General features: G+C 26.0%; 1 protein-coding gene across 1 annotated transcript in view; it reads right to left on the bottom strand.

Moving 5' to 3' along the window:
- Window positions 1–339: 339 nt before the first annotated feature.
- Window positions 340–18,020, bottom strand: part of RyR (Ryanodine receptor) — a 42,629-nt gene continuing 24,948 nt past the window's right edge. Inside the window, 21 exon segments of the mRNA XM_011498658.1 lie at window positions 340–586; window positions 804–969; window positions 1,049–1,205; window positions 1,457–1,735; window positions 2,791–2,851; window positions 2,930–3,213; window positions 3,325–3,600; window positions 4,470–4,716; window positions 4,842–5,038; window positions 5,602–6,144; window positions 6,233–6,545; window positions 6,923–7,127; window positions 7,518–7,922; window positions 8,447–8,858; window positions 9,837–10,082; window positions 10,792–10,885; window positions 12,804–12,916; window positions 14,066–14,437; window positions 14,815–15,398; window positions 16,082–16,516; window positions 17,210–18,004. Of these exon segments, the coding sequence (XP_011496960.1) occupies window positions 424–586; window positions 804–969; window positions 1,049–1,205; window positions 1,457–1,735; window positions 2,791–2,851; window positions 2,930–3,213; window positions 3,325–3,600; window positions 4,470–4,716; window positions 4,842–5,038; window positions 5,602–6,144; window positions 6,233–6,545; window positions 6,923–7,127; window positions 7,518–7,922; window positions 8,447–8,858; window positions 9,837–10,082; window positions 10,792–10,885; window positions 12,804–12,916; window positions 14,066–14,437; window positions 14,815–15,398; window positions 16,082–16,516; window positions 17,210–18,004 (6,347 nt within the window). The 3' untranslated portion in view covers window positions 340–423.

The following is an 18,020-nucleotide window of genomic DNA, read 5'->3' as shown; positions in this document are numbered from 1 at the left end:
AATGATTGGGCACCCACTCCCTCTTCGATTACCATACACACACCACTACCTTTATAAAGATGGAAAAATATTTTCGACTTCAAAACGTGAAAATAAAAAAGCAGAAGTTAAAATAATATACATTAACATTTAACCCTACTTATTGAATATGCTAAAATTTTTCCTATAATTTTATAATATAAAAATCTTTTTATATTATAAAAATCTTTTATAATATAAAAAATAAAAGTGAATTTAATATAATTTAATTTAATATTTTTAATTTATTAATCAATATCTTGTTATTTGGTGTTTTTTTTTTTTTTTTTTTTTTTTTTTTTTTTTTGAAAAAGAAGGAATATAATTAGTCACACATTTTCAGTTTTTAGTAAAAGTTGCGTAAATTAACTACTCAAATTAGTATAAAAGAACTTCTGTAGAAAGTTATTTTTTCTTGGCCTCATCCTCTACTGCTTCATTTTGTTTACGGAAACAGTCACCGACGGGGAAAAAGTCCCAGCATCTTTGTTGATACATTTTCCACACGTAAGTTTCTTGTCCCGTGTGTTCTGTATCTGGTTTATTAATCAGATGCATTAAGAAAAACCTAAAAATAAAGTAATTCATGATTCGTTTAAACAATTATTGGATACAAGGGATAATTATTGAATACAATTTTTTTTTTCATAAAATTAAGCATAAATTTAATTTATTAAATATTTTCTATAAATTGACCTAACAATATTTAATTTAACGTCTTTAACGAATTCGCGCAATATTATTTGCATATTAATCAATCGAGATATTTTTATTTCTGTACTTACATATAATTCGCAAGATTATGTTCTTGCTGCACATGTGTATCAAATCCATGTGGCACCGCATCAAAATAATCTTTACCTAGACCGCAAATGAAGCAGTTACTTTCCATATTTGTTTTTACACTTTCCAATTGATCACGAAGTTCTCCAAAAGCATCAATGATCAAACCTAAAATTTTTAATTTAATTGGTTTCATTTTTTAAATTTCCTTTTAAATTTCTTTTCTTTTATTTTCCTGCCATCTTACCTTGAATAATAGCTAAAAGTATAACAATAACAAAGAAGAAAAATGTAATATCAAACATAATTCGATAGACTTCGTAATCATCGCCATCAGGTTCGCCTATTTCGTCACCAATACCTCCGCCTGCCCTTACACCTTTGTATAAGTGAAATATGAAACACTGGAAATAAGAATCAACTTTTCTTTTAAATCTATATTTTCTGATACACAATAATAAATATAATTTAGATAGAAAAATTGATGAATAAACTTCACAGTAAGAAGTTACATAAAAATTAACAAATATTGAAATGCCATTAAAGATTTATCACAAACTATTAATGTTATCTCATTTATTACTGAATAAGTTAATTTAGTAAATTTAAATATAATGCGTTTAACGTTACTTAGTCGTAAAAATTAATGTCTTACCGTCAACATATCATGACATTTCTTATCAATTTCATCATCTTCTTCTTGGATATAGAATTTACGGAAGAAATTAAAAGCAATAACGGTATATATGTACACTACAATAGTTAAAAGCATAACCGTTAAAACGAGCTGCTTTCCATTGTGCGTTACTGATTGTAATATGGTGCGTAATGTTTTAAAACCAACCGCAACATCTAGCAGGTGTGCCGCAAAAAAAAAATTGTTATAATTTCCCAAAATTGAGAACGTAAAGTACCATAAACTGTACAAGAAAGCCTGAAATTGTATAAAATCCAGAAAATTAGAATGTATATTTATACCATATAATATATGATTCCTAGAGGCATGATATTTATTTTATTAATATTTCACTGTAAATTTTTTTATAAAATATTTTTGCATTATAAAAACTTTGCTTATATTTTGTTAGTAATGAAATATATCATTTTACTCAAAATATACCTAAGTAAAAGCATATTCGAAGTACATATTGTTGTGTTCATATAAAATATTAAATTTTAACAAACTTATTATGTTATTAATTTGAAAAAAAAGGATTTCAAGCAGTTTTCAAGTATCAGATTTATTCTTTTTTTTTTTTTTTTTGTTAATATAGATGCTTGATATTATATGTCAAAATTGGATGAAACAATTGATTGTAGATTGTAGATCTTTGATAATTTGTATATAACAAACTTGTTAATTATTAATATACACGATCATGTAATTTTGTCTGATTATATAAATTTTATATTCTAAAATTAGTTATGTTAGAAATTTTATATTTTTATTTTAATATTTGAATAAATTTACGACAATAATTCGTGTTGTATCGTGAGAGTGTTTCCTTTCTTAATAGTGTTTATTAAAAACTTAGAAATATTATTATATATAAATTTAATGTGAAAAATAATCTTTCGAAAACTATTTTTATATTTAAACATGAAGTAAAGAGAAATTAATTTTTATTTATTCAAACCACATTGAACACGGTCATATTCAAAATTTCCTCATACCATTGAAGGGGTATTTATAGTTAATACATAAAGATTTAATACAATTAATTTTGAACGTATTTTTCAATAAATATACTTAGAATACCTATCAATGATTTGTTTATATCTTTAATAATATACATTAACTATTTTCCGCTCCACATTATTGGTTAATGTATATAATTGAAAAAATTTAAACTTTAACTTATATTTATAATAAAATCGAAATAGAGGGTTATTATTTATGTCGAAGACTACTTTTATTTTTAACTGTTATAATGAGAAAATAATTAATTAATTATAAATAATCATTATATGAAATTCATTAATACTCACGTTATCAGTAATTGTAACTCCAGCTTTCCACAACTGGTATCTCCAATCTATATTCATAATACTATAAAAAAGTTAAAGATATATATAAATATAAATACAACTTTGTTTTACATTTTATACTTTATTGTGTCATATTTACAAATGCATCAATCCAGAACTTTCTTCTTCTTGAATAAATGTTGTTTTCTCCATTCCTACTAATGCACTTATCATTTCGTAATCGTAAGTATCACTATATTTTTGTCTGACTTTCTTCTTAATGAATTTATCCCAATAGTTTACAGGAAACGTTTTAGCTGATATTGCCAATTTATCCCAATTGGCTTTGAAATCATAATCTCCTGGTTGTTCAACGATATAAAGACCATCAAACTCCACGGTTCGAGCTATTTCTTTTTCACGTTTAAAAATAGCAAGAGGTACCTAATATAAAATGCAATTTTTAAATATAATTGATAGGGTCTTTATTTTAAATAATATGAAGTATCATTGTAATAAATGTCTTTTAATTTATGATTTATCGAATAGCATTACCTTTAAATGATAATAAGCTACAAGCATGGCCAAAGAAATAATGGAGTGTAGGATTGCCATAAATCTCATTATATAAGCAATGAAAATAAAATCCTTAGGCACTTCGACAAATTCTATTAATTCTTCTTCTTCGTTTCCGCCTTCTCCGTCACCGCTACCAAATTCAGTACCAACATCATTTCCAGATCCAGATAATCCTTCACCAGATATTTCATTTAATATATCTTCTGTTATTCCGTTACTGTCATTTTCGGATCCTTCATTCAAAATGGTTACCTAAAATCGATTTGCATAAAATCTTTGCTTTATAAACACATATAATTCCATACGCCGTAAATTTTATTTGTCGAAGTACATATCTATTGAATGTAATTAGTATCGATATTCTTATTATATTTTCAATAAAACTTTTATTGTACACACGCTCGCGCGCACACACACACACACACACACACACACATACATTCTAAATATGTATGGTATATTTACATATGTTTTTGATTAAAGATATTGATGAATTAATAAACAATATGAAGTGTATAATTTGACCAAAGAGATTTTAAATATCTACAAAAATGGGTAGAATTCCTATTAGCAATTCATTCGAAACGACTTTTATAATTATATGAATATTAGATTTTTTTTTAATGTAACACATAAGAAAATGTTGTTTTTTTATTTATTTGAAATATCTGCGTTATATTATTCGATATAAATTAATTTTTAACAAATATAAAATAAATTTTGCAGCAATCCGAAGTACAGATTATTATTTTGAAAATAATAATTATTATGAATTTGAGAATATGAATATATTAGTAGATTTTAATAACCTTCTTAATATCTATTTATTTTAACGTTTTATTAGAAAATTAATACTTTTATAGAAAAGTAATAGAAAACTATATACCATAGTACGCACAGAAAAATATTTTTAATAATTTTAATGTATATATCGGGATCAATTTAAGAATATTTTAATTGAAATAATCCAATTTAAAGATAATTACTATTTTATTAGTACACTGATGTAACATTGATGTATGTGCATTTATTTAGTAAAAAAGGTACATTATTACACTTAAGTAATACTACCTCATTACTCATAAAAAATCTGGAATATAATGTAACAGTCGAAAATTCACCTGATAAAATAGTAGCATAAAGTTGATGCAGAATGCGAGGATTAAAGCAGCATATTTGAGTGTATAAAAATTTCTTGCGAGAAACGAGACAAGACGATGGCTGTATTCGGAAAAGTTTATCGATGAAGCCGCGGAGGGTTCCTCGATTGCTTCTTGCTTTGCCTCTGCCTCGACGGCAGCCATGGCTGCTTGTTGAACTGCAACTGCTTCTGCTGCCGCCAAAGCCTGTGCCCTCGCTTGCTCCCCACTGAGGTAAATATGTAGTAGGTCAGTGGAATAGAAGAATGCACAAATAATTTAAATATATTCGCGTGTAAATTATTTATTTTCTATTATTGCCATCTATTCGTAGTAATAAAGTACGAAGCTTACCCTAACAAATCAGCTAGCGTAGCTGGTAATTCGGATTCGCCATCCATGATTTTTGAACTATCTTCGATAGCACATTCATCAGAAATAACTTCTCCAACTTCTTCATAATTAGATTGTGGAGTTGTTGTAGTAAGTTCGTGTTGATTTGATTTTATTTGGCCATCTTCTTTCGAACTATCCATTCCAAATGTCTGTACCTATTGGCATATGAAAATTATAAATTTGTAAGACAAACATTGCTAAATAAAATCGTTTGAGTCTTTATTATATTGTAGCATTTATTAAATAAAACTTTAAGTGGAACAATGTTATAATTTTGAAAAATGTAAAATAATTAAATTTTATTTGATTCATCATATCAATTTGATTAAAATATATTAAAAGAATTTTTTTCTCTATTTTATAATTTTATATAATTATTTATAAAAAATGTACATCAGTGCTAACTGGCTGATATAATTTTGAATATAAAATAATTAATATTGTAACTAAAAAAAAAAGTGATAGAAAAAATACAAAAATGACTTTATTTTAAACTATGAAATTAGGTTTTAAGTACATCATATACATTATTATAAAATCTTAATACATAAAAAATAGTTCAAATTTAATTAAGTTTTAAAATTTTTGCATTTTTATATATTCTTGCTTACATTTTTATACAGATTCATAGATAGTTTGTCTATTTTTTTTGAAAAACTTTATTTGTTAATTTATTTTATTTAAATGAAGCGATTTCATAATAAAAGATATTATTTACTTGTAAACTTGATTCGTCTATTGTTGGTGGTAAGGCTGGCAAATGTCTTGATGTTTTAATGTCGTCTTCTTTAATTTCTATAATCGGTTCTTCGATAATTGGTCCTCTCATAAGGCTAAGTAATAATTTCATAAAGTAACTGATTGTGCAGCCTATTCCGTAACCTAAATAATAAATCGTGTAGAATATTGTCTTGATGATTCCTATGAGAAGCTCGGGTATGGACATTTGTTGCACATCGATGATCATGTTCTTAATGTTTGATGGTGAGAACATGGAAAAGAAAAAATAAACACCATCTTTTATAGCTTGTATTTTTCTTCTTATCGGGTCCCTTCTTTCCTCATCTTCGTCGGTCATGTAAGTATAAGAAGATTCTTTAGCTTTGCCGCCACCTCCGCTTTCTTCAACCGCCATCAAAGCACTCGCATGTTGCATTTCAAATATAGCATCTTCACAAAAGTTGATAAAGGTCTCTAGTTTTTCCTTTTCATCGGAATCAACCACAGTGTTGTAGAAATATGTTCTTTTAGATTCTTTAATCTGTTAATACAATTATACGCCAATACATGAATAAAGTAATAAAATAATTCTTGTATGGAATTTATGATTGAAAACAAAAATTTTTCACCTGTGGTTTCTCCCATTGTTCGATATTTGATTCCTTGATCTCAAAGTAGACACGTTCAATGCGTTTATTACTTCCAAGAATTTCAATTCTACCTAGGAATTGTTCGAAATAATTAAGAACGGAACCAGCAGTTTCAAGGAATCGAGCGAGTCGTGGTTCATTCGGCATATGCTCAGAGAGATTCGTAAGTAAAACCGCAAGATTAAAACCAATCTCTTTTGCAGGTTCATGAAAACGTTCCATGAAAGCAATATAGTTGATTTTTCCATCATGATTTGTTTCGCAACAAGCCAGTAAAAACTCCATCTCTTCACTTCAAATAATATGCAAAGAATTATTTATAATAAACAATAAGAATTTACAACAGCAATAACAACGACAAAACCAACTACTAAAATTACAATTACAACTATAACAAAAATGACAATAATAATTTACATATTAATAAATTATCCCCTAAATTATTATTAATCTAATGTTTAATCTTTGGCAAATTATTAATAATTACATTATTTGTACTAAATTTTTTAGTAAATAATAATTATTTATTCTAATTGATTGTACATGTAATATTAGCTCTGTAGTCTTCGTAAGAATTTTTCTTCCGTAATAATGTTAATATGATTAATATATTAATTAATGCTAATAATGTCAAAAAATAAAATTCTTTACCATTGGTTTGCAACTTACACGCTATAATTCTTTGTTTGCTCCATTTTTTCTTTAAAATCTTTCGGATAAACCCAGCCATCGTCGGCTTCTGCAAAAGCAGAAGAGACTAAACTCTTAAGTTTTAAAAACATATCGAAGTACTTTAAAATTAGCTCAACATTGCCAGCAGATTCAACCAATGTATCTACCATTTGTTTTCCAATTGTACCGTTAACAACATTTCCTGAAAATAATTTGTTTTTAAAAGATATAGCATTTAAATATTGTAAATGCTCTTTGTAGTTTATTATTGGCATACGAAATTTCAACTGCTGATGATATTAATAAGATAATTTTAATAAATAATCAATTATTATTCCAATAATAAATAAATAAATAAATAAATAAATATATATATATATATATATATATATATATAATTTACAGATTTTTAGTTGTGGATAAACAATGTTTAAATATTTAAATACTTATTTCATCTTATTATAAATGTTCATTAACTTTTTTATTTTGCCTTTTCAAAATTAATATTAATCGTTGAAATATGTATCATCTCAAATTACCAAGCGAATAAGAAATGGGAAAATACGTATTTATCATAAAAGTTGCTACAAACCTTCAAGCATCGATAACATCATAGTTATCATGTCTTTCTGTAGATTTAACAATTCCTTTAATAAATCCACTTGACTCGAGTGTTTGGATAATTTATCTTGCATATGTGAAAAGAGGAAAAGGAAACCACCAACTGCATCCCACAGTCTCGAATGAGCTAGAGCCTGTTGATTCTGAGCGCATGGACCTTGAATGACCTCGGTCAATGTATTAAATACTTGACTAGCTACACCGATGGCTTTGAAGAAGTTTGCTTTGCCCGCAGGGTCTATCAATTCTTTACTAGAATAATGCCAGTAGAAGTCCATGATAGATTCTTGAAGGCGAAGTAAATAATCAACCGTACAGATTACTACATTTACCGTTGTTGTGTTTCCAGCTTGTGTTCTCAAATAATTTTGCCAATCTATTCATAAATATTGTCGATTTTTGTCAAATTAATAAACAGATTAATTAAATTGATTTATTTTAATAAACACTTCATTTTTTATTCATTACTATAAAACTGAAATTTGATTATACTAAAGAAATTTAAATTTAAATATACATAATATGATATTTTATAAATAATACATAATAGAAGCCTTGCATAAGAGAATTGCGTCTTTCGCGAGTGAAAGCTGTTAATAGAATAAGAAAATTAAATAATTTATACAAGCATAAACATTATCTTTAAATTTACTGAAGTAAATATTAAAAAACATGATTCTCTATTAAAAACATGTTGGTTGGGTGGAACGTATGCAATATATTTGAAAAACATATTTTCAGTTTAAATTTCTAAACATTGTCTTAGGAATAAAAATTCTTAACTACTTATTTCATATTAAATAATATATTCAAAATTATAGAATTAGCGAGATAATTAGGGACAAATCATGCTTGCAATTTATTAAAGTTATCTCATTGTAATAAATTATAATAATTTACCTAAATTATGGCCTTCGCATGTCAATTGAATAAATCGAAATAGGGCACAAGTAAATTCTGCATCGTGCATATTTTTTTCGCCAGCAGCTCCTTCAGAACCAACGCCCAGTCCTTCGGCTTTCGTATTCCTCTCGAAAGCGTCTAAATCCAAAACACTACAACTATTCATCAGACCAGCAATCGAAGTAAAGAAGCCGACATCTTTTTTTTCTTTAAGATGATTGAGCATACCCTTCTGTATGTCAATATTACCACCACGAAGAATGGAAATACCAAGCTGTAATGTTTTCATTACCATTTCGCTAGGTATACCTTTGCAAGCCGATATGTGTAGGAGAACCATCTCGGCGACTCCTCTATCCGCTAATCTGGCTTGATTGAATAGAAGCTTTTGCTTCTCAATCTCTTGTTCCTACACATATACATACATAGAGAGACATATACATACATACATATGTACATATAAATAAATTTACTTAATCTTAAGTTTTTTAACTAATCTTGTTTATTGATAGTAGGTTGTAAGGTTTCTACTTAAGCTACAAACTGCAGATACTAGAATAAACACAAAAATTCTATGAAATAATTTATTAATTAAAGATCATTAATGACAATATACTTTAAAATATTATAAAGTTATTATAAATAAAATATATATTCAAACTTACATATTATTATTAAATCGTGTGAATTTATTCATTATAATGTTAATAATGAAAAATTATTCTAATGGAATGTAAAATTTAAATAATTTGATAGCAAAACATGTAAAATACAAATTAAAAACTATAAACAGTATTAAAAAAATAAAAACTATGATTTCCGACTATTAAATTAACTACAAATATCAAATAATATTAGAATATCTGGTCGTTTTATAAGCTTTCCATTATTATTAATATTATTTATCACAGGTCAATAAAATATAATGTTCAAAAAGCAGAAAATAAAAGAAAACGAATTTAGTAATATTTCATTATAATATTATATTAGACTACATTAAATATAAATAATATGTTTAAATACTTAAGAAGTTATAATATACTGGATGATATAGAGAAAGCATATAATAAAACACAATATAATGTACAATATAATTATTTAATTTCATAAAGAACTTTCTTACCATGAATTTTTGCATTCGTGTCTAAATTATAGTAAGCGTAAAATGAATAAATAAATGAATCAAATTAGATTAAATTATTAGTGTTATTATAAGAATACTGAAACTTTAATATGTGAATTTAATATATTAAAATTTTTTTTACTTTTTTAATGCATAATATTAATATTAGTTAAATTATATTTCAGCTGTTGTAAACTTTTTGATTAATAAATAGTAATAACAAATTGAAGTAATCAATTTAAGGTAATTCAATTTTAAACTTACATGAATAGAAGCACCGCCTTCTTCTTCGCTACCGCCGCCTTCGTCATCACCCTCTTCCTCTTCCTCGCCACACGATTTAGAAATAATCTGGGCATAGCTCATGTAAAGTAAATCCTCTTGTAGAGCACCGGAACGTTCCGTCATTGCACCTCGACAGAATGTTGTTACCAACTGCGTTAATGGATCAGGTTTACCTTCGTCCTCAACTTTATCCATCTTCTTAGATTCGGAATCTTCAAAAGTTTGCTATAAATTTTATTTTAATTTTGAGCACAGAAACAGAGAAAATACGTAGACAAGGAATTTATAATATGTAAAATATAAATCTTAAATTTTAATATTTATTTCATATATTTTTCAAGTCTTACATGGTTAATGTATTAGTCAGAATAAATATTATTTAAAGTTAAATTTAATTAATTTTGATTATTATACGGCTATTTTGAATTAATTCTATTTTTGTATATTAAAGTAGAATTACCTGTAAAATATTAATGTGAGTATTTAAAATTATACTTAATTCATTTGTTTAAAATTAGTTTCTAAAAATAATATTTGAATGAAATTAAAATATAACGATGCATATGATTAGTAAATTTTTTGATGATACTCAATTTTCGAACAGTGAAGTTTGTGATTAATACTCTTTCAGTTATTTTTCATTCAATTTATTCTAATTATTTTATCTAGTTTTGTAATAAATAATAAGAAATATTATTAAAAGTATGAATTAATATTATTATACGAATTTTATTAATTTTTTTTATTATGTTAAATACGGTTAGTCTATTTTATCTTCTTTATTCATTAGCATAATAGTATTGCCAATGTATGATGATTTTTTTTTCACTAAATAATTGATAATTTTCAAATGAATGTTCTTATTGTAAATAATAACTTAAAAGATTAAATCAACTTGCTTTTACATGTAGAATAAAGAAAAAATCATTCTTACTGTTAGATCTTCAATCATTATTTCTTGTCCTACATTTTCGTCTTGTAACCATAGTTCATAATATGTTCTCGCAAAAATATTGATTGCCCTATGCCTAAATTACAAAAAGAAAAGAGTTTTTTTTATTATATTATTAAAATATAAGTAAAATTTTACGTGTATTATATATATATATATATATATATATATATATTAAGTATATATATATATACTTTACACTACGTAGAGTATATTCCGAAATATTAATACATATATATATATATATATATATATATATATATATATCGATTCTTCAAACAATTTCTTTGATTTTAAAATTGACTAATCTAGATAAATAATTAATAAATAATAGAACTTTGTATAATGTAGCACAAGTATACATTTTTTACTGTCTGTACTTGAGATATAATATCTTCAGTCAGTGGGTAATTTATGCAATACTGCATAATAAATTATATTATCAGTTTGATTGGCTATATAAAATAAAAAACAATTTTTATCAAAGATTAATGGGCGTTCTTACTATTGTAAATTTAAAAAATAAGTAACATTATTCAATAATAAGTCATTTTTCACTTATCTGCATAAGAGAATACAGTAAATTTCAAGCATTAGTAATTGTATATCAAACATTTAAAAAGTTAATTTTTATCCAATGCAACAAAATGAAACTTACTATAATTTAGTATCAGATTAAAATTACGATAAAAACTGTTTAAACGGATGATTTTCTATAACTGATAAAAATAGTCTCAATTAAACTTGGTTTTCGATCGTTGGTTCCTCTGATTCATATTAATGCATGCTTTGACATTACTACACAAAAACTAAATAAATATATATATATATATATATATATATATATATATATATATATATATATATATATATATATATATAAAGATACATATATATTTATATATAAATGTCAAAATCATTAAAATTACGGAGATACAGCTTCATCAAGAATATTAATATTATACTTACGAATATGTATATCGTATACATTTACATGTTTATAAATGTAAAATAACATTTCTAAAATATTAGTAAAAGTTCTTGATATTTAAATAATTATGATTGCATCGATAAGATAATATCTATTTTCTGAATAATAAATTAGAATTCTTCTAAGTAATGTATTTCCATGAACGTGTCTCGCAATTACTATATATTCTTAATATACAGATGACTTTAATTTGTATGAATGATAGAAAAAAGAACTTTACTTGTATAAAATTCTTTTATCTAGATAATAATTATTCAAATAGTATCATGAATAAATAATAATGTACACAGACTATAAAACTCAAATATAATAGAATTTTAGCTCGAATCAAATACATAGGATTCATTCATAAGAAGAACATTTTTACAAAAATTAATCTAATATTTTTCAGGTATAATATTGCAATGCATTAGTCTCAAAACTATTTTTTTTTGTTACCTCCTAAGTTTGTAGAGGGGTTCACTACGAAGGCATGCCATGGCTGCTCGTTTTCTTGCAGCACACGGTATACGATTCCACCCACCGCGAAATGGAAGCGATTTAGTTGCCTTTTGATACACACACATAAATTAGTTAGAACAATGATCGTTTTACTGAATTTATAATTATTCTTTTTTAACACAACATACTATAAAAACATAATTTTTTATGCTTTTAATATCTCGTTTTAATATTTATTACTTAAATATTTTTGATCTTTTATAGATTTACATTTCTATAAACAATTTTTATCGTTTTTATTTCAAATTCTATAATAAATGTATTTTATTATAATTCTATGATAAGCTTCACACATAAAAGGAAAAGCCATTAACTTAGTGCGTATATACACACACAGCAATACGCGGGCGTAAAAGAGAATTTCTAATAAAGGGATGTAAAATTCTAAAAAGTTTAGTATCACTATAAGTTTACTATCACTATATAAGAATTAGTATCACTAAAAAAAAGAAAAAGCATACCAGATTATGTGCACTGCAATGAAAATGAAAAAGTAAGATACCTGGGCAGGGAATGTAGGGAAGTTTGACGGAAGCAAGCGATAACAGCTCGCTTTCGTTGGATAGAAACCACTGATCGATAGCTACTCTTGCTTTGTTGTTGTGGATGATCTATCTACTCAAGGTTGTCCAATTAAATAATAATCAAATACATATGAAATATAATTATTATGCGTTAAATCGTTTTGTTTTTCCGGTATTGTTGATAGTATACTAAAATTTAGCTCGGAAAATTTTAAATATATACAAAGATATTTCTGTAATGTTATTTTTTATTCCCTATAATCAGATTGCCGAGATTTTCAATCGATTAAAATTAAAAAAATTTTTTTTCTATTACATTTTTAAATTATAAAAGTACGAATAAAATTGTAATATTCGGTTTTTTTATTCAAATCTTTATAATTTTAAGGTTATTTAAATAAATTATATACAAACATAAATTTGATTCGTTCTAGATTTAGCGCTAGCTATATACACACGATAAGTCAATAACGAAAGATTTATGTTTATTAAAATAATATTCTTAGTGCAAAAAGTGTTTCTTCACAGGAAAAGAGAAATCATTTCATTGTATTAAAATGTCGTTGTCAAAAAAAAAAAACATACTTGAAAGTTCATAATTTCTGCGTCATCATGGAATAAATGTCTCCTAAAATTTTACTCAATTTGTAAATGAAACTAAATACATTTCATCACATTAATCTATTATAAAATACTTTTAGAAATATTTTTACAACAATTAATATTTTTAAATTAAATGCTTCCATGAAATATGTAACCTAGTATTGATAATTAAATTATTAAAATAAATATAAGCAAAAACTTTAAAATAATTTTCTAGCTTTTATAACAAAAACATAATTTTTGCAAGAATATAAATTGAAATATTTTTATTACAATTTTATAGTTTCTGTATTGTAGTTTATATTTTTATAATTTATTTTTCGATTATCTTGCAATACCAAATAATCAATAATTTGAATAGAACCTTTGATTTAGAACCTTGAAAATAATTATGAAATAAGAATACAATTGTCCAATCATATCGTCATCATACTTATCTCAAAAAAATTCAAAGCTAAAAATTTAAGAAAAATATTGCAGTTATAGATTGAAATAAAGCTATTTTATTTAAATAAAATTCAATAAAAACATCGATATTTTCAATTTAATTCTATTTTAATAAATAGGAAAATTTATTGTGCCAACTATTTAGATTAATCTATAATTAATAAGAAATTATAGTATCGAAGAGACTCACCATATGAAGACCATAAAGTACTTTCGCCATTTCTGTGATCCTTATAACGACGTCATCAACTATGGGTGCTTTTACAGATTCTATAATATCTTTCTGCTGTCCTAATTTAGAGTATAAATAATGTTGCCACGACATCTCATCCGCTGGATCAATTTTATCAGGAAGAGTTAATTGTGCTTTTGCAAACTCTGCAATTTGTTGTTCTGGCATTTTCTTTAAAAACCGATCTTTACAATGCTGCACCAATTCTTGCTCACGTCCCGCAAATAAATTTAAGCCCACTGGAAGCAACCGTTTCAAACAAGCAACCATAAGAGATGCTTGTACTTCTTTATCCTTGTCCCTTTTTTTATCTCTGTGCTTCTTTTTTTTCTGTTATAATTAAGAAACAAAAATTAAACATGTAATGTATAGTGAATTCGATATGGAGAAGAAAATATAATTCAGTAGTATAAATCAATATATAGAGTGGACCTTGTATATTTAAATATTAACATTAGATTAAATTTTTATGCTAATACTGGAGAACTATATTTTATACGTAAAATATAATTTTATTTTGACATTTTTAATCAATCAAAATTTCACTAAGCTCCCATTAATTTTCAAAAACTTGATTCAAAACTATTGCCCATGCAAATAACACGCGCGCATATCATTCTATCACCTTTGTATTAATATATTATATGAAATAAATACAAATTAATAAATATTTTATATTGTAAATAATTATATTATTGATACTATGCCTTTCCACCGCCGGTAGGGGCTGCACCATCTGTAACAGCGGTAGATCTCCTCGTGGCCGTTGGCATGATCAATACCATATTATCGATTTCATTGGCAGATATGAAATTCTGTTCTTCTTTCAGAAAATATTGTGATTTCGACCAGATGTTAAAAATTGCAGCTACGTGATTATATAGATCCTCGGCTTCGGAAATATTATTTCTTAACCAATGATTTCGTTGTAAGTCAACGTACTTAATGAGCAGTGGATAAAAAGAATAAATATCGCGAACAAGTAATTGCCAGTCTTCTTGAATTTGTGCTTCGACTTGTGAAGTATCGTCAGTTGACGATTTAATGAATCCTCTCATAGATTCTTCTTTATGAAACATATTATCGGTTCGCTTTCTTACTCTTTCGGCTAATGGTAAAAATGGATCTTTCAATAGTTCTTCCGAAGAATTTATTATTATTTGCTGAGTATAAGCAGCTATTCTTGTCATCCAAGGTGCATTGTCGTTTCCAATATTTTTTTTTATCAATTTAAGAACATTTTTCAACAACTGATTCATGTGATCACTTGTTACCATACTAATGTATGTGCCTAAAGATGCAGGATGACTAATTAAAAATTTAAGATAAAATAAAATTATTTTATCATTCGTCGAAAATTTAAAAATATGTTTTAATTGATTGACTTTCAGGAACTAATACTTGTACTTATTTAGATAGTCCCAGAATTAATTGTAGTTCTTTTAGAATAAAGCTTAATATAATGTTTCTATAATAAAGTAAGAAAATGACTCTTTTAAGCACAAATACATTCAATGGGCATTAACAATATTTTGCTTTGAATTAATTATAAATGAAAATATGATTAAATTATGCTTAATAATAAATAAATCAGAAAAATTTTTATATACATTACATGTTATTAACTATCATAAATATTGAATAACTATAATTATTATCGTTATATAATTCATTTATTAATAAAAAAATTATGTATTTCATATTTTAATAGCTTTATTTAAGAAAAGAAATCAAATTAAGTGGAGAATTAAAAAAGTTATTATAACTCGTATTAGTGTAAGAATGTCGATTAATTCAGATATTACATACAAATATTTATTTAAAATTATGTGCTTGCATATAGTACTTCATATAAATTTAAAGGCATTTCGAACATGTAGAAATTAAATAAACGATGATTACTAGAGTTTCATAACTTTTATCTAACTGTAGTAAATTTTTTGCAAATTATTGTTTGGCTGCATCGCTACTTACCTTCATTAGGATTAACGTTGTCTGGTCCTTGAGCCCACCAGGAAGGTAGATAGGAGCATAAAAGTGGTAAAATAATATCAACCACATGAGGAGCATCAGCATATGTTTTTTCAGACTCGACAAATTGGTCAACTTCACTTAATATTGTTTCAAGTGTAGGCATACTCGATTCCATACGTGCCATAATATCTTGAGCTTCGAGCGAATGATCAGCAATACGATTTAATAGAGAGAATGGATTATGTTTATTGAGATGAGGTTCGAGGTACGCGACCGGAAAACAACTTGAAAATGCACCGAGGCATGAGCCAAGATTGGGCTTATTGCGCTCAATTTCAGTCTTTAAGTACTTTCGTTCATGGGTTAGAGTTGCGTCTATTCCTAATGTATACAAAGATGCTAACATCTTGTATGCCGCAACTTGAATTTCATCCACTATAAGATAGTAAATTAAATTTGTAATGCAATGAATAGCAATTAATTAAATGTAAATTAATATAGTTAAATATAGTTCGATTTGCTTCAGCATTTCGTAATTGAATCATATTTCATTATTCTAAAAATCGTGTAACACATATGAGGAAGTTACAAATTAATTAGAATCATGCCACAAAGAAAAGAATAGAGAAAAGAAAAAATTTCGTAAATCTTATACGATATTGCTACTGTATAAATGACTATTCTATTTTTCAAAAATTGCAATTATTTTGAAATAAAATTTTAGCTATTTAATTAAATAATTCATTATAAATTTCACTTGAATCAAGTGTAGAATATCAAGATTGTGACACATATTATAGAAATATAGGCTTACTCAAAATCGTAAAAAAACAGTTTGAATTATGTTCAATATAAAAAATTTTACATTATAGTGTAATTTGGATGAAAATATTTTTGAGAATTGTTATTTATTATTATTTAAAATAATATTAATTTTTATACTTTGTATATTATAAAAATTTTTTTAAATTTTGTATTTCATTAATTATTTGAATTTTCGTATATTTTTATTATGTTCAAATTAAATCAAATATGTTAAAATGAACAGATATTTATTTAAATATTTTTTTTCATCAATTGTGATCGTACACATTATAAATTATACTAACAAAGATAAATGTTACTTACATAAAAGATCGCTTCCATATTCACAAGCAGCTAAATGGTCAAACATAGCTGTTAATACTGGTAAAATGACACTGTTGATATATGAGAGAGAAGTTGAAGTTTTAAGATGAGTTCCTCGTAAATGACTGTATTTACCATCTTGAAGATGTAGTATCGTATGTCCCAGATCATCTGCTGTGTTATTAAAAAATGTCAACATAGATGTCCTAATGAACTCAGGACAATTTTTTACCAATGACTTGGCATCAATGCCTTTTACTAAAACTTGCAAGCAACGTACGGTTATTCTGACATCGGCACCGAATGCCGCCATCCTTGACCGCAAAAGACTCGCTAATTTACAAAATAATGCAGCTACCATTTCTTTTTCTTTTAACGACGCAGCTCCTACATTGTTAGTTGCGGTCGCTACTGCAATGAAGTAATTTCTATGCGTACTGAAGTACTTTTCCATTAACGGTAAAACGACTTTACTAAAGAACTTGATATCTCTTGTAGACGTTTTAAAACTATTTCTTCTACTATACGTATCAGATGGTTTTAAAAGCTTCATATTAATCGTTGCTTTGTCCAAATAAGCAATTAATTTTTCTAGAAGTGAGTATGCGAAACGAAGCTCTACAGCAGCACCTGCAGCTGCGACTTCTGTTTCAGCTCCACTACGATTTGGCTTATGCAGCTTGTAACCTTGATATTGCAAGTATTTTAGAAATTCTTGAGATCTTTCTCGATCTTTTCTTTTTTCTTTGTCCGTTAATAGGTCGTAAGGTACCAGTTGTGGATGTATTCCACCCCCTTTTTATAAAAAATG

Source organism: Ceratosolen solmsi, unplaced genomic scaffold, assembly GCF_000503995.2.
Source record: "Ceratosolen solmsi marchali unplaced genomic scaffold, CerSol_1.0 scaffold10, whole genome shotgun sequence".
Classification (NCBI taxonomy): domain Eukaryota; kingdom Metazoa; phylum Arthropoda; class Insecta; order Hymenoptera; family Agaonidae; genus Ceratosolen; species Ceratosolen solmsi.
Note: the sequence above shows the minus strand (reverse complement) of the source record. Positions and strands in the feature narration are given on the sequence as shown.